The sequence below is a fragment of the Prionailurus viverrinus genome, chromosome A1 (assembly GCF_022837055.1).
Source record: "Prionailurus viverrinus isolate Anna chromosome A1, UM_Priviv_1.0, whole genome shotgun sequence".
Taxonomy (NCBI): domain Eukaryota; kingdom Metazoa; phylum Chordata; class Mammalia; order Carnivora; family Felidae; genus Prionailurus; species Prionailurus viverrinus.
Window position 1 is genome coordinate 127,253,675 of NC_062561.1, and position 27,340 is coordinate 127,281,014.

General features: G+C 38.5%; 1 protein-coding gene across 1 annotated transcript in view; it reads left to right on the plus strand.

The window, feature by feature from the left end:
• The window catches only part of RAB3C (RAB3C, member RAS oncogene family), a 302,968-nt gene that overhangs the window by 24,557 nt on the left and 251,071 nt on the right, over positions 1 to 27,340 (plus strand). Inside the window, exon 2 of the mRNA XM_047876639.1 lies at positions 17,690 to 17,917. Coding sequence (XP_047732595.1) covers positions 17,690 to 17,917 — 228 coding nt within the window. The remainder of the gene's footprint in view (positions 1 to 17,689; positions 17,918 to 27,340) is intronic.

The following is a 27,340-nucleotide window of genomic DNA, read 5'->3' on the forward strand; positions in this document are numbered from 1 at the left end:
TTTGCTTTCTGTCTCCTGAATTTAAATTTCTTGTAGGTTTATTCTCTTGCAGGACCAAAATGGAATCCATTGTCTCTGATTAATGCTTAGTCTTTAGTGTTGTTATCTGGAAGCTTGCTGGGTCATCTCATAAGTGTACAGTGTCTGAATATTTAGGAAACCAAAGAAAATCATTTATCCAAAGAATGGAGCAGAGGCAAAAAAAAAAAAAAAAGAAAAAAAAAAGAAAAAAAAAAGAAAGTTATCTAAAAACGAGTAGGATTTAATAAAGAATATAGGTATACACTGAACATTAAGCTGAGGTAAAAACTATAATAGATATTAAATACAGCCATATTTTATACAAAAACAACTTACAAAGGATTAGAGTCTAAATATCACTGTTTCATTTGGCTATGGAAAATACATGACATTCTTGCATTCCATTATTGTTGATTCATGACCAAATCTAGCCTTGTGATGATCCCTTTATCTTTATCAGAAATGGAAATTTAGTCCTCACCCCTTATAGAAACAGAGAAAACTTCTAGTTGACATTGGAGAAACAAGGACTTCTTTCCTATTCTATTTGAACAAAATCTGGAAGTTTCCACCTTTCTTCTGTAAAGCAAGTGGAGGATAGAATGGGGAATTAACTGTAGCAAACAACAACAACAACAACAGCAACAACAACAAAACAAAAACCAAAACAAAACAAAAACCCAAAAAAACTTCTGTGATGTAAGAATCATTTTCCGTTTCCACTTTTTCATTCTGAGAAGTTGTGGATTTATTACATGGTACTACTACAGTTTTTCCTGCCATTCTACGCTTATATCGGAACTGAAAATTCCTTTTCTGTCCATCATATTCCAAGAAAGAAATACATTTTTATGCTAAGGAATGGGTTTTCCTGGGACTGTTCATACACTCAACCTAAGTATAAACAATTGTGTCACCTCAAAAATGTTGTATAGGTAAAAGATTTTCCAACCATTTTCTCCTTTTTTTCATTCATTCATTGGGTTCAGAGGTTCTAGAGCAACCATCTTAGTAGGGCACCATGACCTGTGAAGATGAAATCTTTTAGTTTTATTTTGAATTATATAGACCTTAGCATTTTTCATTTGTTTATTTGCAGTTTCTGAGATATTTATATACATTGAAATGCACAAATCTTAAATGAACAATTTGATGAATTTTGATAAATGGATATATCTATGTAACACACACCACTATGAAGATATAGAACATTTCCAATCAACCCCAAAAGTTCTTTCATTCGTGTTTTTTGTTGTTGTTATTGTTGTTGTTAATCCACTGGCAAAAAAAAAGCTTTGACTTTTTTTTTAAATCATAAATTAGTTTGCATTATTCTAGAACTTCATGTACTTCTGTGAAACATACAATATGAACATACAGTAGCACATACACTATCTAACCTTGAGTCTGGCTTATTTTGCTTAGTATAATGTGTATGGGATTAATCTGTGTTGTTGCACGTATCAATAACCGTTCCATTTTTTTGATGCATATTATACTTTTGTTATCAATCTACCAAACTTTTGAAATCCATTTTCCTGTTGGTGGATTTTGAGGTAATTTCCAATTTGGGACTATTATGATTAAGGCTGTAAACGTTATCAAATTAGTCTTATCTAATAATATGCTTTCATTTCTTTTGGGTAAATAGCTAGAAGTAGAATTGGTAGGATAAAGGGTAAGTGTACATTTAGCTCTTTAAAAAAGTCAAATCTTTAGCCAAAATGGTAGTAGCATGTTACATTCTTATCAGCAGTATGTGAGCATTCCAGTAGCTTTACAATCCTCAACAACATATGGTGTCAATTGTCTTTAATTTTGGCCACTTTAATGAGTGTTTTGTGGTATCTCATTATGATTTGAATTTGCATTTTCCTGATGATCAGTGATTTGGGGACATTTGCATCTGTTTACTGGTCATTTGTATATCTTCCTTTGATAAGTGTCTGTTTAGCCTTTTGGTCTTTATGGAGAGTTGTTTTATTATTTACTTGCAGGTCTTTATGTAAATTTGCCAGATATATGTAAATGTTTATATATATATTTAATTTATTAATATATATTAAAATATATATTTAAAAATATTTTCTGCCAGTCTGTAGCTTTAATACTTAATAGTGTTTTTTGATGAATATGCTTTTATTTTGATGAAATATAGGTTATTAATTATAGGTGGGGTTTCTATATATGTATCTCGACTCTACACTTCCTTTGATCTGTTTATCTTCACTATGTCCTGAGACCTTGCTGCATTTATTTATTTTTAGTAGGTTTTTCTTTTAGATTGCTTAAGAATTTCTACATAAACAATAGCATCATTCGCAAATAAAGGCTGTTCTTCCTTTCTAGTGATCTCGGCCATCCAATACAATGTTGAGTAGAAATGATGAACAGACCTCCTCAATCTTGTTCTCATTCTTAGGGGGGAAGCCTTCCATCTTTCACCATTCAGTATGAGCTCAGCTATAGTTGTTTTGTTGTTATTGCTGTTGTTGTTTGTATGATACCCTTATTATATTGAGAAAATTTCTTTTGATTCCTCATTTGTTGAGAGTATTTGTTTTTAACATTAAATGGGTGTTGAATTTTGTCAGAACATTTTTTTGCATCTATTGTGGTGATCACTTGATATAGTGATAGGATATAGGCGATCCTATATTTTGTTGGATTCTATTGATTGACTTTTTTAATCTGTCATTCCTTAGATAAACCCCTGTTAGCTACGATGCATTGTTTTTTCTATGTATTGCTAGATTCATTTTGATAATATTTCTTTTGGGATTTTTGCGTTTAACTTAATGATGGATATTGGTGTATAATTTTCTTGTAATGCTTTTATGATGTTATAATGTTGGAATTATGCAGGCCTTATAAAACAAGCTGAAAAGTGTTCTTTTCACCCGTGTTCTGAATGATTTTGATATCTAAGATTGGTCTACTTTGATTCATAAAGTGTTTGATAGAGTTCATAAATGAAGCTATTGGAACCTAGAGTTTACTTTGCAGAAAAAAAATCTTTAAACAACTTCAACTATCAGAATATATACAAATATCTCTATCATTCAGCTCTTCTATCTGTCATCTGTAATTTATCTCCCTTTCGTGTGTTGTGGTAGGAAGACTAGCTACCATCCCCCTTCCAAAGTTATCTATGGCCTAATCCCTGGAACATATGAATAAATTATGTTACATAACAAAAGGGACTTTGCAGATGTAATGGATGTTATACACTTTAAAGTAGGGGGGCGCCTGGGTGGCGCAGTCGGTTAAGTGTCCGACTTCAGCCAGGTCACGATCTTGCGGTCTGTGAGTTCGAGCCCCGCGTCAGGCTCTGGGCTGATGGCTCAGAGCCTGGAGTCTGTTTCCGATTCTGTGTCTCCCTCTCTCTCTGCCCCTCCCCTGTTCATGCTCTGTCTCTCTCTGTCCCAAAAATAAATAAACATTGAAAAAAAAAATTAAAAAAAAAAAAAAGTAGGGACATTAATTTGGATTATCAGCTGGGTCCAGTCTAATCACATGAGTTGTTAAGAGCAGGGATCTTTCTCTGGCTGTAGTCAGAGAGATGTGGCACAGGGACAGTCAGAGATTTGATACATGAGGCTTGTTGCTTGAAGGTGAAGATGTCTATATGTCAAAAAAAAAAAAAAAAGGTCTCAGTCCTACAACCACAAGCAAGTGAGTTCTGCCAATAACTTAAATGAGCTTGGAAGTTGGATTTTCCTCAGAGCCTCTAGGTAAGAACCCAGCTCTGCCAACGCGCTGATTTTGGCTTTGTAAGACCTGAGCAGAGTGAGCAGAGGACCCAGCTGAGTCACACTGTGTCCAGACTTCTGACTCAAATAATGACTGGGTGTTGTTTTAAATATCCATTATAGCAGCAGTTGAAAACTAATTATGCATGTATAATTTGTGTTAGCTTTTCAACTATACATGTTTACATTTTTTTTGGTGTTTATTCTAAGGATTGTAATACGTGTCTGCAACTTGTTATATAGTCTAGTTGGTATTGTATTACTTCACATAAAATATAGTTACTTTCCAATAATATAATTTCATTCACCTCATTCTTTGTGAAATCATGTCATATGTGTTACATCTGCATTTGTTACAAGCCCTCAATACAGTTCTATATTTTTAGCTTTTTTTTAAAAATTTTTTTTTAACGTTTATTTATTTTTGAGACAGAGAGAGACAGAGCATGAACAGGGGAGGGGCAGAGAGAGAGGGAGACACAGAATCTGAAACAGGCTCCAGGCTCTGAGCTGTCAGCACAGAGCCCGACGTGGGGCTCGAACTCACGGACCGTGAGATCATGACCTGAGCCGAAGTCGGATGCTTAACCGACCGAGCCACCCAGGCGCCCCTATATTTTTAGCTTTAAACAATCGTATGCATTTTTGTTAATTGGAAGAATGCAAAAGAAACATATGTGTCTGTTTTTATGTTTGCCCACTGCTTATTTGTCTTACCTGGTGCTTTTTCTGTAGATTTGAGTTTCTATCTGGTGTCATTTTCTTTCGGCCCAAACAACTTCCTTTAGCATTTCTTGTCATACAGATCTGCTGACAACAGATTCCCTCAGTTTTTGTTTATCTGCCACTGCTTTTTATTTTGCCTTCATTTTTGAATGATAGTTTTGTTGCATATAAAAGTTTTGATTTTTTTTTCTTTCAGTATTTTAGGTTATTTCATTGTCTGCTGACCTCCATCATGATGTGAAGTCAGCTGTTTTTCATAATACTGTATTATGGTATTTGTTTTCTGTTTTCTGTTCAACTTTGAAGAGTTTGCCTATGGTCTGCCTAGATGTAGTTTTCTTTATGTTTAACCAGCTTAGGGATTGAATGCGGTTCTAATGCATGTAAGTTCATGTTTTTCACCAAATTTTAAAAGTATTTATGTATTGTATCTTCAAATATTTTTCCATCCCATCGCAAATGTTTATTTATTTTTGAGAGAGAGGGAGAGAGAGCATGAGCAGGGAAGGGGCAGAGAGAGGGAGGCAGAGAATCCCAAGCAGGCTCCATACTGTCAGCGCAGAGCTCAACACAAGGCTTAAACTTATGAACTGTGAGATCATGACCTGAGCCGAAGTCAAGAGTCAGACACTTAAGTAACTGAGCCACCTAGGCACCCCCCCGCCCTATATTTCATCTGAGACTTCAACATCTATGTTAGATTTTAGACAGTGTTCCCCAAATCACTGAAGCTCTGCTAATTTTTTTCTTTCTCTTAAATGTTACAGTTTCTGTTGATTTATCTTCACTAACTCCTTTGCTGCCTGTAACCTTTTGATAAGCTCCTTGAGGTACCCTTGGGGCACTCTTCGTTTCAGTTACTTTTGGCTCATTGTTGGCTTCTTTTATAATAGAAACATACTGTCAAGAAAAGATACATATAAGCTCTTGGGGTGACATGTTTGGATATCGGAAGGTTTAATAGGGTTTATTTCTGGTATGGTCCAGAAACAAAAAACAAAACAAAACAAAAAAAACCCAAAAAACAAACAAACAAAAAAAACACTGTGAGCTGCTCATTGAAATGGTGAGATAGAAATGTAAATAAAAATATTAGTGATTTAATTATTCCTTGTAGATTACTGGCATGAAATATAAATGAAGGAAATTTATTTTGTGTATTTTGTATAATTTGTTTATGTAACCATAAATATGTTTACATTTTAATTTCTATCATTTATATTTCTATTCATCATTGCATTTGTGATGCTGCACTTTTTTCTTTGTGTCTTGAAAATAAAATTGTGGGCTTTATGACACTTTCAAAAATTTGAACAAAGTGCAAAATTGTAAAAATAAAATCATTTTAGCAATTGCTTTATTTTGTCAATGAATATATTCCTTAATAGCTTCAACTGTGCAGAAGCAAAATGCCTTTTCAAACACCAGCACGTTTCAGATTGGTTTACAGCATTATGTCAGTTTTTTGGGGGTTGTGAAATATTTCTATCCATTAAATGATGAAACCATAAGAGTGAAAGTTCTAGGTTTTCATTTGCTTACAGAATCGTAAAAAGATAGGGTCAGGGTTCCCTGAGCAGGTTCCCTGCTCTCCAATAAGCTGATTGGATTGGATCCCATATTAGGAATTTTGATCTAGCAAGCCTAAGAGTTATTTTGTGCCTACCTGACCTCCTGACTGAGGAAAACCTGGCAGCATTGTCACTTAGCTTCTACACCCTCAGCTTTTTATGTCCGGGAACCCAAACCATTATGTGACTTTAAGAGGTGAGGCAGTGAGGGGCACCTGGGTGGCTCTGTTGGTTGAGCCTCTGACTCTTGATTTCAGCTCAGGTCATGATCTCATGGTTTGTGAGTTTGAGCCCCGCATTAGGCTCTGTACTGACAGTGCTGAGCCTGCTTTGAATTCTCTGTGTCCCTTTCTTGCTGCCCCTCACTCGCTTGCTCTCTCTCTCTCTCTCTCTCTCTCTCTCTCTCTCTCTCTGTCTTTCTGAAAACAAACAAACATTAAAAATAAAAAAAGAGTTGAGGCATTGAACCTCTCATTGTTAGTCTGCCTGCTCTTAGTCTAACTTTAGCCCATCAAGGGTGTTATTTGTTAGTCATACAGTGGCTAAGATGCATGTCTGAGTCTCATCAGTTAGAAAAATTTGTAAGCCAACACTGATGAATAAGTTCTGTTCAAATGGCCATAGCTGCAGCAGCTTTATAGAGCTTCAAGAAAGAATACACGCACCAATTAGCAAAATAGGACCCTCGCGTGATACTCATCTATGATGTTAGCAATAAAAGATGGTTTTTCTTTTGAATGTTGTAATTCACTGAACACCTGTTTGAGTGGTAGGACTGACGAAAAGGGACAACTGGAACACAGGACACCTGTGGATGTGAATGCTCTTTTATAACTGTGCATGGATGGGCCTGTCCTTTGTAGCAAATAATAGTAGCAGTAGCTTTTGAATGAAAAGCAGGGATGATTGTAACTAGCAAAGGGGCTTGGGAAGTCATTCTAATCGGTGAACCTGCATGACATAGAAACACAAATACATAAAATAATAACCCACCCAGCTTCCCAAGAATGGTTCAGATATTTCCTTTGTGTCATAAGTGCATGTACAATGGGGTGTTTGCCCCTCTACATGACCTACCTTGATGAATGGAATAAGAGAAGGGAAATGTTAGGATTTGGAAGGAATCTGTAGCAAATCTCTGGAGGTATTTTTCAAGGTTTACCTATTCAAAATCATTTTTAATGTTTTTGAAATGTTTATTATTTTTAAAATGGTTGATGTTTTAAAAATGTTTGGTGATAAAAATTCCTTAGGAAATACATATATTAATATTAAGATTTAGGCTTTTTTTTCCCCAGTGGGAATGTTTAGAGTATTTTGCTAGGTATTTTTAGAAGAGTCTTTTCACTATACCACAGAGTACTTATTTATTCTGTTTACATTTTATTTTCTTCTCAGGAAGAAGTGCTCTTACAAGAGACATTCTTTACCTTGTGGTTTCAACTTGGACACTGGCCTCCTGTAGCTGTCAGGTGCTTTCTTATGGAGTTAGGGGAAGTAAAGTCCACTTGTGTGTTATTTTTTTAAATGACTGGTAGAGAAAGTCAAGGCCACCTTCATCAGAGCTGGGCGGCACACAGCCTCATTTGCTCTGCAATTTGCTCTGCAAAATTGATTACTGCTTCTTATGATGCCCTTCTTCCTCATACTCTGACAGAGAGTTCCCAGTGAGCATCACTGGCCTTAGGAGGTTCTGGCTCTTACCAGGGCTAAGATAATTAACAGATTTCTCAGAAATCAGCTTACCTGGGCAGACTGGGCCTTCTAGAGTATAGGAATTTCTTTGCAGAGTCAACATTATGGGGATGAGATCTGTTGTTACTATTGGCAGAAGGGGATACTAACTGGTGAAGACAGCAGCAGAGAGTGCTAGGATCCCATTTTCCACTTCCTCTGGATCTCAGCCTAAATGTCAGATTACTCAGTCTCCTCTTTTGTATATCCCTGAGGCCTTGACAATGGACACCTACCCTGATTTCCATGTGGAAATTTGTTAATCCAAAGAATGCCAAACTGTCTGGTCAAAATAATCATATGGGATACTTTAAAAATTATAGATGCCTGGGCTGATACTGAATATTTTGATTCTGCAGAATTCAGGTACAGTTCCCTGGTTTTGGAAATCTAGGATCTAGTATATCCTATGAGAATCTCGTTTTGTGTTCCTGAATGAAAATGTATCCAACTAGAGAGAGCAGGTATTTGAGAACAACATGTCTGCTATTTCTTGCTACCAAGAAATGATGAGAAAGCTTTATGTGTATTTTATCCATATCTGTAAGAAAAGTTTTAAGTGGTTCTCTACACTTTATTGCTAAGAGAGAGTCCCTTTAATTTGTATAAATTGACAGATTGCCATCTGCATATAGGAAATATGAATGTCAAGAATATTTGCTGATTTTAAAAATATTTAAAACTCAATTTTCTTTAAAAAAAAGTTGCATATGGGGAAGATGGTTTCTTGGCTATGTGGGGCTTGGATTTTCAACCATTTGTCTTGTTTGCATGCCCTAGTCTAGGTAACCAACCATCCCAGCTTTCTGGGTTTTAGCACTGAAAGCCCTGCAATGTCCTATGAAACCTTTCAGTTTGGGGAAAACTAGGAGAGCTGGTCACTGTAGCCACACCCCATAATCAGGACACTTGCCATCTCCATTCCCAAGACCATTTCAGATTCTGCACATTAAGGGTTTTTGTGCAGGCCTAGGAATCCCTCTTCTCTAGTCATTCACTTCCAAATCCCAAACTTTTGTTGTTCTTGCTTTTCTATTTCTCTTTTTCTATATGGAATTTTATTTTTATGAAAACCTTTATTCATTGTTTTAGAAGGTTTTTGGGAAAAGATGGAGATAACCAGATTGTATGTAAGGTAATATATATATCTATACCTGTATCTATATCTATATGTATATATATATATGTTTATGTTTATATATGGAAACCTTTTAATGATTTCTGACCTTGAAATAATGATATTGTGACTTAAAAACTGTTATTATTGAAATATAATTAAATGTATCATTGTATAAATTTAAGATATATAACATGTTGATTTGATACATTTATGTATTGTAATATGATTACCACTGTGGAGTTAGCTGACAACTTTATCAGGTTATACAATTGCCGTTTCTTTTATGTGCTGGTAACAATGAAGATCTAGTCTCTTAGCAACCTTGAAGTTATGTTACAGTATTGGTGTTTATAATAATATTGTGGGCTTTGGTGATTTACCAAATTTAATATCAGAAATTAGGGTGAATTTCACTTAAAACCAACTCCAAGGCCACATAAGAGGAGAGTTTCCCCATCATTCGAGTTCCTGGAGCTTCTTTCTCATGCTTTTCATACCATGTATTACTTGAATTCTGCCCCCTTATTAGTGCAGACATGAAACTCAGGTCTCTCCCAGTTTCTACAAAAGCTCATTCATACCCAAGAGTTTCATGAGTTTAGGAATTCTCTACAAGTTCCTGGGCAGCCGCAATGTCACAGGAGAGGTCATATCACAGGGCATATGGCCATTGGCCGCATACCCATCCCTGCAGCCTTTTAGACCACAGAACACTTCTGTCTGTGCTCGGGTCTCAGCTTCTGTCCTGAGAGGCATTTTGATGAGTGTATTGGTTCCATGTCATAATATTTTAAGTGAAAGAGTAACATGTTTATCTCAGCAATTATGCAGCTCCACAGAGTGGAAGTGTTGGGTGTCAAACCTCATGCCCTCTAAAGTTAGGAAATGAGAGGAAGCATATTTCATAAAATTGGCCATTCTCATTTTCAGAGAGTAGTGCCAATGTGAGTTGGAGAAGAAAGTGAATGGGTTTGATCAAGGATATAACACATGCCAACAATTTTACTTTGATGATCTTACTATAATTCCTCTTTCATAGGTGAGGAAATTATAGCTTAGCATACTTAAAAAAATAACAAAAAATTTAAAATCGTGACCAAGTTTATGCAAGTAGCAAAATCTGGGATTCCTTCTCAGGCAGTCTGACCACAGAGTATGTGCTCTTTACCCATATTCACATCACATGAAGACTATAGTTTTCTTTTCACAGATGCATCTGCATGCACATAATTTCAGAACTTCTAGAAAAGAAATGGAATCGTGTTTTCTAACCTTCCTTCATGCTGTGATTTATAAGGCATGAATTGCTAGTAGCCGGGCTCATCAGGACTGCACTAATGACTGTCTGGCTTCAGCATCCGTGAGGATGTGCAGGAGCCGCTGGGACCAGGGCTGTGCTTCTTTGCAACTGTCAGGATTGCATCATAAGACTCTGGAGAGCTCTCCCACTCCTGTGGTTCTCTCTTCCCAGAAAACCTTGCTCACATTCTTCTATGGCCTGGGCATCTCCTTTACTGGGCTGCTACCTGGCCTCTGTACAGGCTCTCTTTCCCTCTGGGAACCCTCTGTAACTACACCAGGATTGAGATAGAGAATGGGCTGGAGAACGCTGGTCTTTGATACTAGTAGGAATAGTTTTTACATGCTTTGATAAACTTCATTTTTCTTGACACTGTAGCAATACATACCTAGACTTCCTAGAAGATTCAAAAACCATTATAATTAATTTAAAAATATATCAAATTGAAGTCATGCATTTGTTCAACAAAGGAATGTATTTTTTTAGAAGCAAAGGGATGTGTCCTTACCTCTTCGAATATTCTCCTCTGTGGTAGAAATTGGAGGCTTGTTAGTTTGATGAAGAGAAGGGTGAACTAGCTGAACCCATATATCTGTAACTCTTGAAGAATACATTTGGTCCAGGTAATGAGGACTCAGTACACAGACTGAGAGAAATCAAGATAACCTATTGGAAAACCAGGACCTCCTACTTATATTTCCTCTCAAATACACTTAGTTTCCTCAAAATGGGGATAATGACTTTGAGTTCTTCTCCGGTAGCTAAGGAGCTTGGAAGTTGTCACTGCAATCCTCACATGAGGAAAAATAAAGTTGGGGCGCCTCGGTGGCTCAGTGAGTTAAGTGTCTGACTTCAGCTCAGGTCATGTGTGCTGACAGCTCAGAGCCTGGAGCCTGCTTCACATTCTTTGTCTCCTTCTCTCTCTGCTCCCTCCCCCTCTTGGGCTGTCTCTCTCTCTCTCGAAAATAAATAACATTAAAAAACTAAAAAAAAAAAAAAAAAAAAAAACCTAAAAAAAAAAAGTAAAACTTACCAACTCTTAGATTCACCAGAGAATTGAAGTCACGGAGAAAAATGCTCCCCTTAGTTTGGAGGGACAGATAACCTGATAAAGGGAATCACAAATTCCTGGAACAGAAACCTTCATGGGAACCAGTACTGAGGTAGGAAAACATGAGCTGTAATTGGTGGATTGCTGGTGCCTCACTGTGGACAAATCCAAGAGATAAAACCTCTAGTGGGTGCAGTTTGGTGGGGCCAGTGGGGGGCACACTTTTGTGAATTTTGCCTTCAGAACCCCTGTCAAGTTCTCACAGTGAGGATTAGAGAAAATCCCCTCATGCTTCTGGCAGGGGAGAAAAGAAGCCCTTTTTAAATACACACAGTTTCGGGGCGCCTGGGTGGCGCAGTCGGTTAAGCGTCCGACTTCAGCCAGGTCACGATCTCGCACTCCGTGAGTTCGAGCCCCGCGTCGGGCTCTGGGCTGATGGCTCAGAGCCTGGAGCCTGTTTCCGATTCTGTGTCTCCCTCTCTCTCTGCCCCTCCCCCGTTCATGCTCTGTCTCTCTCTGTCCCAAAAATAAATAAACGTTGAAAAAAAAAATTATTAAAAAAAATAAAAATAAATACACACAGTTTCTCTAATATGGGGGTACTAATAGTGAAATCCTGGGGGAGTAGCAGGATTAGGTGTGATAATATATAGAGAGAGCATATAGTACAGTGCCTATAAGGGCTGCTACTGCAATCATTTACCATCTTTCCGTACATAAGCTGAAAGTTATACTCTTCTACTAGAGAAGCTGTGCAGGAGATAGAGATTCAGAAATGGGCTAAAAGGAGCATTGTGAAATTTAGCCTAAGCAGTACCTTTAAAATACACAGTGATTTGCATCTTGGAAGCATTACTATCATTTGGCATACCATCATACACATTCTCCCTTGAGTCCCGTGGAAGAGTAATTCACTCCCTGCTGACAAAGAAAAGAGACCAAGGCAGTTTCTGAATGCTGCCCTACTTTTCCAGGCCTTTCCTTCAGAGCCGGGGTTAGTGTTGGAATTATCCAGTGCCTTGGCTGCTTCCAGTTTCCTGGACAGCATCTTCTCAGCTAAGTGGTGCTGTGTCCACAGTGGCATGAGCAGTGTTTTATTGCTTCTCACCTGGCTCATTCCAGAACAAACAGCAGCAGACACACGCAGGGAGAAATTGCTGGCCAGAGACTGCCTAGAACATCACAATTCTGGTCCATTCAGAGAGAGACGGCAAGGCGACAAAGTGCCCAGACCGGGACCTTCCCCAGGAGAAGCCACCTGGGGACCAGATGACGGACATTTGGGAATCTTAACTTTTCATATTTTCCTTATTGGTTTTCAAGTTTTAGTCTTGACTTTAGAACTCTCAGGAATAGCTCTTCTTCCTAGTTTTCTTTTTTTGCCAGGTAGCAGTGATTGAGATTTGAAACTACTTTGTGCATTTGTGCCCTTAAATACATCTGCCTCATCCTTGCTTTTATCCTTCCACTTTCAGAGAACTACATGTCCTTTTCTGTATAATTTATCCTCCTTCATCTTCCCACTGCCCCTCAGGCTGTTATCAGTAGTAGTAGTGGGAACACAGTAAATTTAAAATGACTTGTTTTTGTGTTTCTCATGAGATCCACAAAGTGGCTTAGTACAATTTAGATTCTTAAGTGCCCGGGGGACTCCCTGAAAATAATTTGCTTTTCCCCTTTATTTTGAAAAACAAATGTCAAAAATGCTGAAGTGGGCTGTGATTGCACATGTTAGTCAGAGGTAATCTGTTTGGTCCCTAGTCCGTAGGACTTCTGGGGGAGCTAGAAGTGAAATGAAAACTGACACATCAATGAAATCCATGATCTGTTCACCTGCAGTTGAACCAAGGCATACCTAGGAGGGCAACACTGGTTTCTCAAGACACCAACTCCCAGAGGTTAAGGATTTGCTTTAAATTTGCCAAATTCCTTGACATATTGTAGAAATCTCATCTACAGATTCATGTATATTTAACAGGGTAAAAACTTTATTGTTGTTTGTCTACAAACTGATTAGCATTTTGATCAGAGCCTTAAATGAATAAATCAAATGCATACTGATCAGACTTAGGAATGAAATAAATCTGGAAGGGATAAGTAATGTGTTTGATGAAAGGACATAAAATTATCAGAATTGAATTGCAAATTACAATGAACAAGAGGAAATGTAATAGGGTACATATAAAGGTTAGCATCTCCATTAAAAAAAAATCAATTGCCCAAGTATAGGATAGGGATAAGGATAGGGATAGGGGAGACCTATGTTTATTACAGTTAATGTGAAAAAAGACCTGAGCATTTGAGAAGACTTTATTAAGTCAATTGTGATGAAATATAATAGTCTCATTTTACTCTGTACTACTGTATCTGGAATATTGTGAGCAATTTTTGGGGCCACACATGGGACGTTGACATCTGAAGAGATGTCAGTTTAATCTAGCAGGATGTGTGGGATTTTTTTGGACATGTCCTGTGAGGAGAAAGGAGTAAAGGGATCATCCAAGGAAAAGCTTGTGGAGCTGTGATTTGTTCCTTCAGTCACATGAAGTTCTTTCAGATGGGAGAAGAGTCAACTCTTGATTTATAAGGCAAAATTTAGGGATGCTTGGGTGGTTCAGTTGGTTAAGCATCTGACTTCTGATTTTGGGTGAGGTCATGATCTCACTGTCTTGAAATTGAGCCCCACATGGACTCCACTGTGTGCATGGAGCATGCTTAAGATTCTCTCTCTCCCTTCCTTTGTCCCTCCCCTCTCTGCTGTGTTTGCACACGCACCTGCACATGCATCCTCTCTGTCTCTCAAATGCATACACACATACAAATGGCAGAATCTAGACCACATAAGAAAAAACTATAGGGAAGTAGATTTTGGCTTAAATCTAAGAAAGAAATTTATAACAATTGCAGTTGTTCTGCAATGAAATATAGTGCTTCATAACCTCCTAAACTTTTTGTCACTCTGTGTGAAGGGCCAGGCTAGAATACTAACCTGAGATGCTCACATGCCAGCAGAAGGGACTCTTGGAATGAGTGGAAAGTTGGACTGCCTCAAAGATTCTTTCCACTCGGTGATTGTTTTTTAATTAATTCAAGATGAATGCAATTTAAAGAGTTCTCTTTTATATCTCTTATGAAATCTGATTTACTTTCTGGAAAGTTACTTCACGTGTACTGATGTTTTCAAATTACAGCTCTATTTTCTCATGATAACTATGAAAATGTTCACATGACTTAGTATTTAGAAGTGTCAATAAGTTGACATAGTGACTACTAGTGCCTTTGACACTTATATGCTGTCAAACCACTTCATATCTGTTCTCAGCAAGATTAGGGAAATTTCTTTGTTAATCCTCTGGGCCAGGATTTGCTTCATTATTCTGAGGTTTAATGTAAGACCTATACATTCCCAATGCACATATTTTTGGCTCTTTGTGAATCTTATTGGGGATATAAGTCAGGAAATAGTAAAAAATAAATTACCTTCAAGAATAGTGTGTTAGGAAACTCTTCTAATTAGTCCTTTAGAGGCTCTGGATACACCTACCTGTTTACCAGCTTTGTCCTCCTGCATCATAGACACCCTCTGTGTTCCCACCACCTTCTTTGCTGCTGACCCCACAAGGTATATCAGCCCTTGAAATTGAACCTCTTCATTTTCTCTTATCAGAGAAAGCCCCAGGATGGTTTTCTCCATCTAAATCTCTATAATTACATTTTAAAAGGCTGATGTTGATACTGTTGATATTTCTGCAGGTTTTGGAATAGGACTTGGGATTGATAGCAGCTTTCTTTGTCACATTTTCCTGTAAGGCATCCTATAGACTCACAGGACTCAGTTGGATACCCCCTTCAAGTGATAGATTACACTATATGGTAGGCTAGCAGGCTGAGTATGGGCAGCTCTAGGAAAGTTGTAGTGTCCGTTTTCTGACTGTGGCATAGCTGAACATTTTTCTCCAAGAACCCAGCATCTGGACTTCTTCATATAAAAGATGGTAGAAAGATCTTCTTAACAAAGGCCATTTGCAGGCTTGGCTAACTTCAGCATTTCCATAAGGGGGGGTTAGTATTAATTGGTGAAAGGACAATGTCTGCAGGAATGGGGGTGCCACACGGAAGTTTCCTGACTTCAGAAGTCATCAGAGGAAGACAGCATTGTTCAAACTTATAGTCCAGAGTTATGATCCTATTTTTGTTCTTGTCTCGCTGCTTGTGTTGGTGGAGGTTTACATTAGCATGTAGACCGCTGGGCCAGAAAGGAAAATCATGATATCTGCCTGTTTTAGTGGCCCAGTTTTGCATATTGGCAAACACTCACTGCAAGTTGTAATTATTGAAGACATTGGTGTGGTTGCATGGACTTAAAAAGACAAATGCTGAAGCTTATATTTAATAAAGTGTGAAGTGCCATCAAAATTTTTACTGCCCTTAAATTTAATAATATATACAGATTTTCTTTTTGTCCTTATTCTTATACATATAATTGTGTGCTATTACTGTCACTAAATATCAGTAGAAAGAGAATATGTTATCTCACCATCTCCTTTTTTCCCTTTTCCCTTAATTGTTTATAAACACATGAATGTGATTTCAACAACTAATGTTGTCTTAGATGAGGGTGAGCACTCTTTATTGTTTCAAGCATTCTCCTATCTTCCAAGGCTTCTCTCTTTGCCACCTTCCCCAAGAGACAGATTATTATTGATCAGATTTTGTTGGAAATGAGAAAAGCCTGTCTGTCTAGCCTAGCACCATCCAATAGAATTTTTGCAGTTATGCCAATGCTCTATATCTGTGCTGTCCAATACTATAGCTACTGGCCACCCGTGACTGTTGTGCATTTGAAATGTGGGTAGTGTGACTCAGGAACTGAATTTTAAATTTTATTTGATTTTAATTAATTTAAATATAAATAGGTATTTGTGCTTAGTGGCTACCATATTGGGGTATATTGGACAGCACAGCGATTGCCAAAGAATTCAAAGCACCAGAAAATGTAAGGAAGTACACTAATCAGTAAGGTTTACCGTTCTAAACACTCCTTTTCTGTATTGAGCCAAATGGTGTTTAGAAGTCATGCAGCATCTGCTTTGATGGCTGTTTAGATGGTCCTCAAAAAAGTGAGAAAAAAATCCACATCCGTGTAAAGCGTTTATAATTAATCATAAAGATCGTTGTCTATGCTATACTAGGTGCTTCACATATCTGCTTTCCAGATATAGCATCTATTATTTCACAAGTGTTCCAAGTTAGATGATAATTATTTCCATGTCAAGTAAGAGAAAGAACCGAGGCACACCGTTTTAAAATAATAAGCTGACTCAAAGTCACACAGCCAGGAAATGGTAGAGCCAAGGTATGAACCCAGCTGGGATTCTTCATTGATGCATTTCATAATTAAATATTTCCTACATTGTCTTTTAGAGCACGTGTGCATATTTCCCTAGTCATCATTGAGAAACAAGGTAGAGTTTAATAATATGAGCCCTGTCGCTATATTACCTGACTTGAATGGTCTTCTGACACTCATACCCGTGTGAATTTGAGCACATTACCTGATCATAGCTCTGAGTGTCATTTTTCTCATTTTCATATGAATCTACTTCGTTGGGTTGTTGTGAGGTTTCAGTAAATTTCTCACACAGTGCTTGAACCATAAACACTTGCCATTGTCATTTTTTAAATATTTACTTCTGAGAGAGAGAGACAGAGCACAAGCAGGGGAGGGGCAGAGAGAGAGGGAGATGCAGAATCCAAAGTAGGCTCCAGGCTTTGAGCTGTCAGCACAGAGCCTGATGCGGGGCTTGAACCCACAAACCATGATGTGAGATCGTGGCCTGACCCGAAGTCAGACGCTTAACCGACTGAGCCACCCAGACACCCCTTGCTATCTCCATTTTTAATTTGAAAGGGACTACCATTTATTTTAGGATGTTGATTTAATGTGATGTTAATAGATGAAATAGATACATGCTTTGGCTGCACTTTCTTAGGAAATAAGAGAGACTCTAATAATTCAGATAATTCAGTAAGAAACACCCTGCTGTTCAGCCACTTTGGTGTGTCCATCACTGGGATTATAAAGTTGCAGAGCCCACATACTCTGGCCGGTTCCTCATATCTTTGCTTTTCATGTAACCCTCATAGATGTCTCCTTTGGTGTCTTTGATTGGTTCTGAATGCTGAGCAGTGACAAACACCAACACAGCTGGAAAGCGCTGTAAGATTGCTGTTCTGTCTTACAGCAGGGAATTATTGCCATGGATACCAGCATCAGAGGAAAACTGGGGAGCATTCTCATCTGGTCTCCTGAGTGGTCTGACATCTGTTTCTGGCAAGGCCAATAATGAGTGTGCTGCTAGCTTCATATCAAACGGAAGACTGATCCTCATTTTTTTTTTTTTTTAATCACAGATGGCCTCTTCCCAAGATGCCAGGTATGGCCAGAAAGACTCCTCTGATCAGAACTTTGACTACATGTTCAAATTGCTCATCATTGGCAATAGCAGTGTGGGGAAAACATCTTTCCTGTTCCGTTATGCGGATGACTCCTTTACATCTGCATTCGTCAGCACAGTTGGGATCGATTTCAAAGTAAAAACTGTATTCAAAAATGAAAAGAGAATCAAGCTTCAGATTTGGGTAAGTGACTTTGAAATGACAATGTTCTTCAGTCTATGACATTGAACCTAGATGTATGAAAGAGAGACACTTTCTGCCTTGTTCTGTCCCCATGGGTCCACAGGCTCCATTTCTAGATTCTTTGCTTGGAAAATTCTGTTTCAAAGACAGTAGAGTGATGCCTCTTTAAGGTATGGAGACTAAACTATGCCTTATTGTGAAGTGTTGCTTCTTAGAGTCTTCAGAAGAAAGAAAATCCAAATATATGTTGTGTTGGTGGTTGAAGGAACACTCAATGAGAAGCTAGACTCTGCCTTTCATGATCTGTATGACCCTGAACAAGCCTGTGAATCCCTCTATGCCACTTTTGTAATCCACAAAGTTGGCAAAGTCAATCTAGCCTTTTAGATCATAGGGAGCATCTTGTCCTGGGCATTGTAAAGAAAAGGTCAATGACCAAATGTAGAGAAAACTGAAGTTTGGTACCTTTATAAAGCCCCACATAAAACTTTGAACATGGTCTATTTACCTTTTACAGACTTTCTTTTCTCAGCTCTAAGAGTTATGTTTATTCACACAAGCAAAACAAAACAAATGAAATAAAATATTTACTTTAAACAGGGTTTTCCTCTAAGCAGAAGTTTTTCCACTAACTTTTGAGACCATTTGACTAGCTTTTTGCCTCTTCCCACCCCTGCAGAAGATCAAAGTTTCTTTAAATCTTTGGGATAAAATTAGGACAATAGCAAGTGAGAAGCAGAAGAAAAATGTATATGGGTAACAGGTTTAAGGTAATATAAGAATGAAATAAAACTTAGTGACACCAAAAGAGATTTGTGGAGTAAGCATTTTATGTATATCATGGAATATATGGGTACAATGGTGTGGAGCATTTCTGCAGTGTTTTGGCCCCTTTTCCCTGTTTATTTGTGCCTCTGCCACTCAAATTAACTTGAGCTGTAAACAGGTATTTCCTCCCAAGAGATGTTTCCCACCTTCCTCTGAGATAATTCTGATATCTACTACCATTTTGCACTGGCCTCAGGGGTAATCTGTAGGACTGATGATAAATCTCCCTCCTCAAATATGGAGAACTAGAAGAAAGATAAATCCCAGAGTGTAAAATATAAACCTTTTTTTAAAAAATAAATACCACTTTATTAAAATATCGGTATAAACCAAGTGACCTTTAAGTATCTTAAAGTTCTTAGGTGTAACTTTAAAGATGTAGGTATGCACACAGACAGGTATCCTTTTGGGCAGCTTACTATTTTATTTATTATAATTCAGGAGTCATCCAAGTCTAAACAGAACTGGTGTAAGAGCTTGGAAAAGTTGTCTGAGGACCTTTCACTACTCTTCCAGTCCTCAAAGCCCTTTTTGTTGGGAGGGTACCTCTTTGGAACTTAAATATATAGCCCTGTCTATGGAGATAGAAAGAGCTATGTTCATTGCTTCACATTTGGGTCCTGGTTCATTCTCTTCCTTTTGAGCTTTAAGCAACCAACTGTCATATCACTGTGACTCTCATGTTCAGGCTTAAGAAAGGTCCCTCAACTCTGAAGAGATTTGGTGAATTAAAAATTAAATTAATTTTGTAACCACACATCTCTCAACTCGCTGACCATGTTTTTTCTGCTGCTAAAATAACAGTCCTTCCTTTGGCTGACAGCTCCTAGTTTCTCCTTATACCTTACAGATGCTTAAAGATGGCTGTCATGATCATTTAGGTAAAACGCCAACTTCGTGTGTTAAGTCAATCTAATAATCTCTAGTAACTTCTCAATCTAGGTTTTTGACAGAAATGATTTGTAGAGGTACATAATTATCTGTTTTTAATGTAAAAAAGATGTATTTCAAATAACATAAATTATTTTGAGAATTATAAAGTATTTCGTACTTAAAAATATTTTCTTCAAAGTACACAATGCTACTATGATGCCAGAGCTGATTCACTGACTTTTCTTGGGGGTTGAAATTAAGTTACTTCTGTATAGGTCTTACATTTGGATGAAAGTTGTTCTCCGAGCTAACTTAAGCCTCAGATCTTTGAGCTGCCTCAAAGATCTCCTCATGCTTCTCACTTCCCATAACTTCACTCAAAAAGCTCTCACAAAGGGGAGCTTGGGTGGCTCAGTCGGTTGGCCATTTGACTTCAGCTCAGGTCATGATGTCCTTGTTTGTGAGTTCAAGCCCCAAATCAGGCTTCTTGCTGTCAGCACAGCAGAGCCTGCTTCAGATCCTCTGCTCCCCCTCTTTCTCTGCCCCTTCCCCACTCTCTCTCTCTCTCTCTCTCTCTCTCTCTCTCAAAACTAAATAAACATTAAAACAACAACAAAAAAGCCCTCACATATAACTGTCTTTAAATTTGTATCAAATCTTCCATAATCTCCCATTTTCCCCAAACCTCCAACTCTCTTCACAGCCCAGTCCAGCCCAGGACTTCATTCCAGGGCTTCCATTCTCCCATTCTGTGGATACAGATACACTCCTCCATGGGTTAGCAACTCAGGAATCCTTCCCCTTGCCCTCTCCTTAGTCACAACTGTAGTTTGGTGGCCACTGTTATCTTTGCAACTAAAGCAGTCTCTTCTCTTCCTCTTTAGGGAAATTAGGAGCTCTTAATGCACCTGTGATTTCACAGGTGTGAAAATGGGTTTTACACTACTGTATACCAACTGGTCTACTAGACTGTGAAACATTCCAAAGAAGTACTATAAAAAGATTTTGTGCTCATTGAACTTATAGTATAATTGGAAAAAGAAATTAATATGGAGTAGTTATATACTCTTACAAGCAAACACCTACTGCATAAGCATTATATATAGCTAGCATTTATTGAACACACACCATATGCCAGGCATTATCTATGCTTTACCTCTAATTCCTGAAACAATTCAACTTTGCATTTCTTCTTCTTCTTATTTTACTTGAGAAATTTGAAGGTGGGGCAAGTTTAGTAGCTTGCCAAGATCATATGTAATGAATTACTGATTCCAGGACACGTCTATCAGAGCCTAATGCTTGGGCTTCTATTCCCCTTTACCAAGCTGACAAAATTATGAAGTTTTCTTGAATATGGTGGTGTTTTTCTGCAGATGGCAATTTTAAGTGATGTATCCTGGGATGTTGAAGAAAATTTTGAAAAAGTTTGGCCATTTCAGTGAATTGAGGCATGCAGAGGAGGATAGGATAAAGAGAAATAGGGTGGTGTGCCTAAAAATAGGTATACCTACAGTAATTCTAGGGATCCTTGCTTGATGCTATCATGTAAGTATGGCATAGTTGTTATTTAACAATTTTAAATAACATAGTTGTTATTAGTTGTTCTATAACAACTTTAATAAATCATTTTTTGGGGAATATATTTGGCACTTACAGTTTTTCATCTCCTAGTATTTAATAGCCAATTAACTACTTTTCCCAGCTTATAATATTTTTCTGTACTTACATTAATTTGTAACTAACTCATTAGGGTGTCCACAATCATCTTACTGACAACACTTCTGAAACCAAATGTGTGGGTTTTCTAGACCAGTTAATCCTTCAACTCTCTGTGGACACCACCTGGCTGCATACAATTTAATCCATTTCTGATGTTTACTACCTGGAATTACCACAGACCCCAGATGTAAAGGGCTCAGTTCTGCAAGACTGCTGTCCCTTACTTCAGACACCCATCACAAGTCTGTTGTTTTTCTGATATACAGGCTCCAAATGGGAGGGGGGGTTCCCATTCCACCACTCCTCAGAGTTGATAATTTGTTAGGATAGCTTATAGAACTCAGGAAGACAGTTTACTTACTATTATGTGTTTATTATAAGGATAGAACTGAGTAACATCTAAACAGAAAAGTAGGACAGTTTCAGGGCAGGAGGATAGGTACAGTTTTCATGCCTTCTCTGGGCATGTCATACTCCTAGACCGTTGATGTATTCACCAACCCAGAAGCTCTCTGAACCTCATCCTTTAGGATACTTATGGAGCTTCCATTACACAGGCATGATTTTCATGATTAATTAAATCATTGGCAGTTGGTGATTAACTCAGCCTGCTGCACCTTTCCCCTCCGAGCGGTCAGGGGGGTAGGGCTGAAAGTTCCATATCTTTACCTGGACAGGCTGAGGATGTTGATATGATTCTGATTACTTTATTAGTTTTAAAGTGTCCATTAAGAGGACTGTTTCCAGGTTAGGAAACCAAGGTGTTTAGAGAAGATAAATATTTGGCCTTACCTTACAATTAGTACCAGAGCAGGTCTCCTGCTAGTTGAGCCAGTCTGATTGCTACTACACCAAGTTCATTCTCAAGGTAAATGCTGTGTTATGATCGCTCTGATAAGTTTACTTGATTGCCGGTGGAATCCACCAGGCTCAGGGACATCCAACTTGAGGCCAGATTTCAAGTATTTCTAAAATATCAGGAGGAAGTGCCTGTCTGGGAAGACTCCCCCGTTCCTCTTGATGGTTTGCTTTTTGCATGTGTTGCATCCGGAGTTTCTCAGTCCACAAACTGGATTACTTACTGGATTTTTAACAATTCACATGCAAATAAACCATTTTAACAGCTACTAGAAACCACTGACATTTCTTCATGGACATGTTACACCTCCTTTCTTTGGAAGTTCATTACTGCCTTGGAATAAACTTGTTTAGAGAAATGTTCATTTGTACTTATTTACCAACTTTGTATTCCATTAGTATATTTATGAATCCCTTTATCCTTCACTGAATTTATATTTCTTACTGCATTTTCATTTTATTATCATTTTTATGCTTCTCAAATCAAAAATTTTCAAAATTTTAGAGATTCCAAGTATTTGGTCTGGTTCTTTAATTTTTTATGTGTCGGTTTAATGCTATTATGAATATATTGGGGGGAAAATATAGTGTGGTTGTCACTTTAATGAAAAATATTTCACAGCTGGGATCTATATTATTTTGCTTCTCATTTTAAAAATAGTTTAGCTTTGAGAAAAGCTGTGTAAAGTGGATGCCTTCCCAATGAGAAGACTGAAAAAAATAGCATCAATTACAAAGAATATCACCTATATTTATTTTTAGTATCTAGATTACTAGGATGAGAGCATTGAGGCTTATAGCAATTTGCAAAGCAGAATGTGCTGACAATTATTGCAATTAGACTGTGTAGATAGCCAGACTTGACAGTGTGATTCTCCTGAATAAATAGCAACTTCCTTTGCTTGAAGAAAGCACCTGGATATCCTTTTTCTGTTGGGTCTGCATTTTTTAAGTCCTAAAATCAGGGTTGACTCCAACTAATGGAAGACTTAACTTGAAAAAGCCATAGCTTAATTGGGTAATATAGGTTTTACATGGACAGGAGCCAGGTAGGCAGAAGGCAGAGGGCATTACTGTTTTCATTGCTCTTTGTCACTCCTTGTGCCTTTCTCCTTCCTTTTTCTCTCTTTCCCCTTCTTCCTCCCTTCATTTCTGAAGCTCTGGCCAGGCTGAGTTAATTGGAAACTGATTCTCAGCATGTTCAGAGTCCAGGGCTGCCACACACAGATGCACGTTGTATACTGTGCAAGGGCACCCACCAAAGGGTCAAGTGGGGCCCTTCTCCACTTACTGAGCCTTGTGCTCTTCCTAAGGGGCACCTTTTCCTTTTCTCAAAGGTTCCATCTGTTCGTCAAGTATGTGCTGCTGGACTACATGCATCTAAAGGGGATTCTGATCCCCGTATTGTAACCATGTCTTCAGGTAGGAACTAGTCAGAATCTAATGCAAGAGATGGACTAGTAAACCCAGAGAGGGACCTAAGTCCTGCTTCCCTAGGGGAGGCATGGAGGAAGACAGTGTTTGAAAATACAAGTTTTATTATTATTGGAGTATGGCCAGGCCAACAGATCAGGAGACAACTGCCATTAACAACAAACAGAAGATAGTTTTTTATACTCATGGTTTCCAGGAGAAGGACACATGGGCTAGAGGAGGGAGGCACAAGGGGAATGAGGTGAATCACCAGGGTGCATTAGGAGGTTGTTAGGGGTGTGTGATAAGAGCCTCTGTTGTGGTTTCTGTGGAATGACTGGGCACAGCAGATTTAGGATTGCTAGTTTGAATAATTTCAGTAGACCCTATGTCTGTCTGTTCAGGGGACATAGAGACACTGGTTATCTGGCTCAGGAGTGATTAAGGGAGGTGGATAGTGGCTCAAAGTGTTAGAGCCCAGTAAGAGAGGTGGTTGATGGTATGAGCTCTGGATTCGTTCCTTTGCATCAGAAGAGTGAGCTGGCAAGTTGTTTAATATCTCTAGGAGTTGGCTAACTCTGAGAAGGGCAGTCCCTCCAGGGTCCACAAGGCCCTGGGTGTCAACACATGAGAATATAGAAAATGAAACACATGTTTAATAAAGAAGGTGGGTCTTGGAGCCCCAGGGTGGCTTCTTTCATTTATTCTACTGAGTCAAATTCTTGTGATTTCAAATACTCTTACCATAGGCTCAGTGCATTTCCTGGTCTGAGCATTTGGAGACCTAGAAAATTGGATCCGAAAATGATCTTTCACATTTTCTGGCTTAACTCCTCATTTGATGGTATGACTGATAATAGCATCATTTACTGAACCCAGTTTTACCCACAAAGGAAACACTTTATGCTTTATGCATTTTAGAATTTATTTTTTCCCACGAGGGAAGGTGGTATTATTAGCCCTGTTTTATAGATGCAGAAACAGAGAATCAGAAAGATAAAGGAATTTTCTCAAGGTCATAGCTAGGATATATTAGAGGCGGCATACCCAGCACGGCACGGAGTCCAAAGCCCATGTGTACTTGATCACATGATATAAATGAGGTCCAGGAAGGCCAAGTGATTTCTTTGAGCTCTTTAGGTTATTCAATCTAGAATCCTACATATGTTAATTCTTAGCAAGTACTTTTGCACACTATATAATTACTCTATATTTTTTCCTATTTCTTGATTACCTATTCTAAGAAATTATTTATAGTTACAGAAAGAAATCACTTGTTTTGCTTTTAACTTACTATCCACCAGCATGAGTTGGTTGTGCATTATCTGTGTTTAAAACACATAGATATACACAGCAGGATGGATTGGAACACATTCAACTAGCTTCTTCCTGTACATTTCTGGAATGCCTGTTTTCACGGATGGGAACTTGCATATCAAGAAGGGGCAGAAAGAAGAGTCTGAGTAAAATGGAATTGGAAAATATTTCTACCTGTAATCTTTGCATTTGGTGCTCATTTAACCTAGTCACCCTACACATGTATTTCAGGATGGTGTTCATATTTTTTCATCTATTTATAAGGAACCACCCTTTTCTGCCCAGGTGAGTTCCTCAAGAGAACCACTGAAGCTGGTGGCAGCTGCCAAGACCATTGCTGGTACTGTCACCTGTATGCTCTTTTCCCCCTTCGTATGTGTTCTAACCTAGCATCTGCTCTTTCCATGAGAGACTGAGAAAGGTAATACTGGGTTTCACCCCTGAGAGGAAGCTGATGCTTGTGTGCTAAGTGTTAAGATGCATGAAAACATTCGCTCTGTCAGGCAGCTGAAGTCAGCAACTCCTGGAGTCCCACCATGTTTAAACCACTTTCTCAACATTGACAAAGTAGGGAAAATACTAAAGACTTTTGTTCCTGGCCCAGTGGAGATTACCAGCTATGTGGGAAGATAGGACAACAAACACAAGAAAGGGGCCTCCTGTGGATCACTGAGTGAGTGTCCCCAAGGGGCAGAGTGGCCCAACAGTAGGAGGGGGCACTTTTGAGTCTGACATTTTGGGAATCACATGCTGATTCTGATCTCACTAGCTGTGACCTCAAGCCCTAACTTTTCTGAGCCTTTTCACAAATTTTATTCATTTGTGAATGAAAGAAAATACCTACTACCCCTTATCTGCTAGGTATTTGCCATAATAATTTTTTTATATAATTGTTCAATACTAGACACAGAGCTAACAGTAAATGTTAGTTTTCTTCTTTCTTAAAAATAGTGTACCAACCTTCAGACAAATAATTTAATTGGATCAAATATATGCTGGGTGCTACTCTGTGGCAGGCACTGTGGTAGGTGCTGGGGGACGTAATGGTAAAGGATACACAGGGTCTGCCACAGGAGCCCACTGTCTGGTGGGGAGGTAGAGAGTGAAGAGAGAATTCCATCTGCTGTGATAAATGCTCTGGAGACATGAACACAGGTTACACAGGAAAGAAGTCTAACCCAGTCTTGGGGACTTTGGGAAGGTTTCTTGAGGGTGTCTACATCTGAGCCATAAACTGACAAATGAAATAGAATTATTTGCTCATTGATTCACTCATTCATTTACTCAACCAACATTTATTGAGTTTTTACTCAATAAATGAGTAAGACACTGACTCTGTGAAGGAATTTGAGATTGAAAGTAAATGCTCAGAAAATCTGATGGTGATGGTGTTGTGGATAAATAATCAGCACTATAACAAATGAAAGATAGCAACAAGGGCAGGGAAGTTTGCTTTTGTTAAATGGTCAAGAAGGGTTTATATGAAGTAACTGGGCTGAGACCCAAAGGATGAGAAGGAGCTGAACATTGAAGAATAAGGATGAGTGTTCATGTTCCCTTCTTCTCTCTCCTCCCTGTGTGTCTCTCTCTCCCCTCCCCTCTTTCCCTCCCCCCCACCCCCCATTTCAAAAGTTTCTGCTTTCTGGGTTTTTTTCCACTATAGCTTCATATAGAGTGCTTGTTGCTTACTCTTGGTTTATCAGATCTTCACTTTTCTCCCATTTTGCCTCCCATTTGAGCAGGTGTAGATTTAGATTATTGGAGCCTATAGTTTTGACAGATTGGTAAAAACTAAGGAACAAGTATAAAAATGCATTACTTTTGCAAAAGTATCAAAAAGCAGATGACCATGTGAACCTATTACTGGCCCCCCTTAGAAGGAACCTAAAGCTTAATCTTCTGTCAGCTTCATGGCAGTTCACCACTATTTTGGGGAAATTTTATCTGCTTGTCTGGAGGGACTGAAAGACGCATGTGGCTGATAAGCAGTTACAACTAGTACAAGAGAGGAACGTACAGTTGGAGTGTGTGGGTAAAGGTGTGTTGAGCCAGCAGGATAGAGAACGGACATTGGGGCAGGACTCTAGATTTCCTGGGGCAAATGACATTGAGCGATCCCTAATGTGCCAGGTGTAGTGGAACACATTCGTGGGTGTGAAGTCGTGTAATCCTCACAAAAAACTATGACACAAGATGCCATTCTTGTCTTCAGTTTACACATGAGAAAACTGAGGGGCAGAGAGTGTGAATAACTCACCCAAGGTCTCACAGCTAACAGGTAGTTAGCAGATCTGAATGGGAGCCGCCCAGCTTTGGAGCCTTTATGAACCCATTTTGGTGCACCCTCTCTCTGTAGGTGCCACTTCTGAGGCATTGCTCTGGGTGAGCCACTGAGCAGATTATATTTTTAGC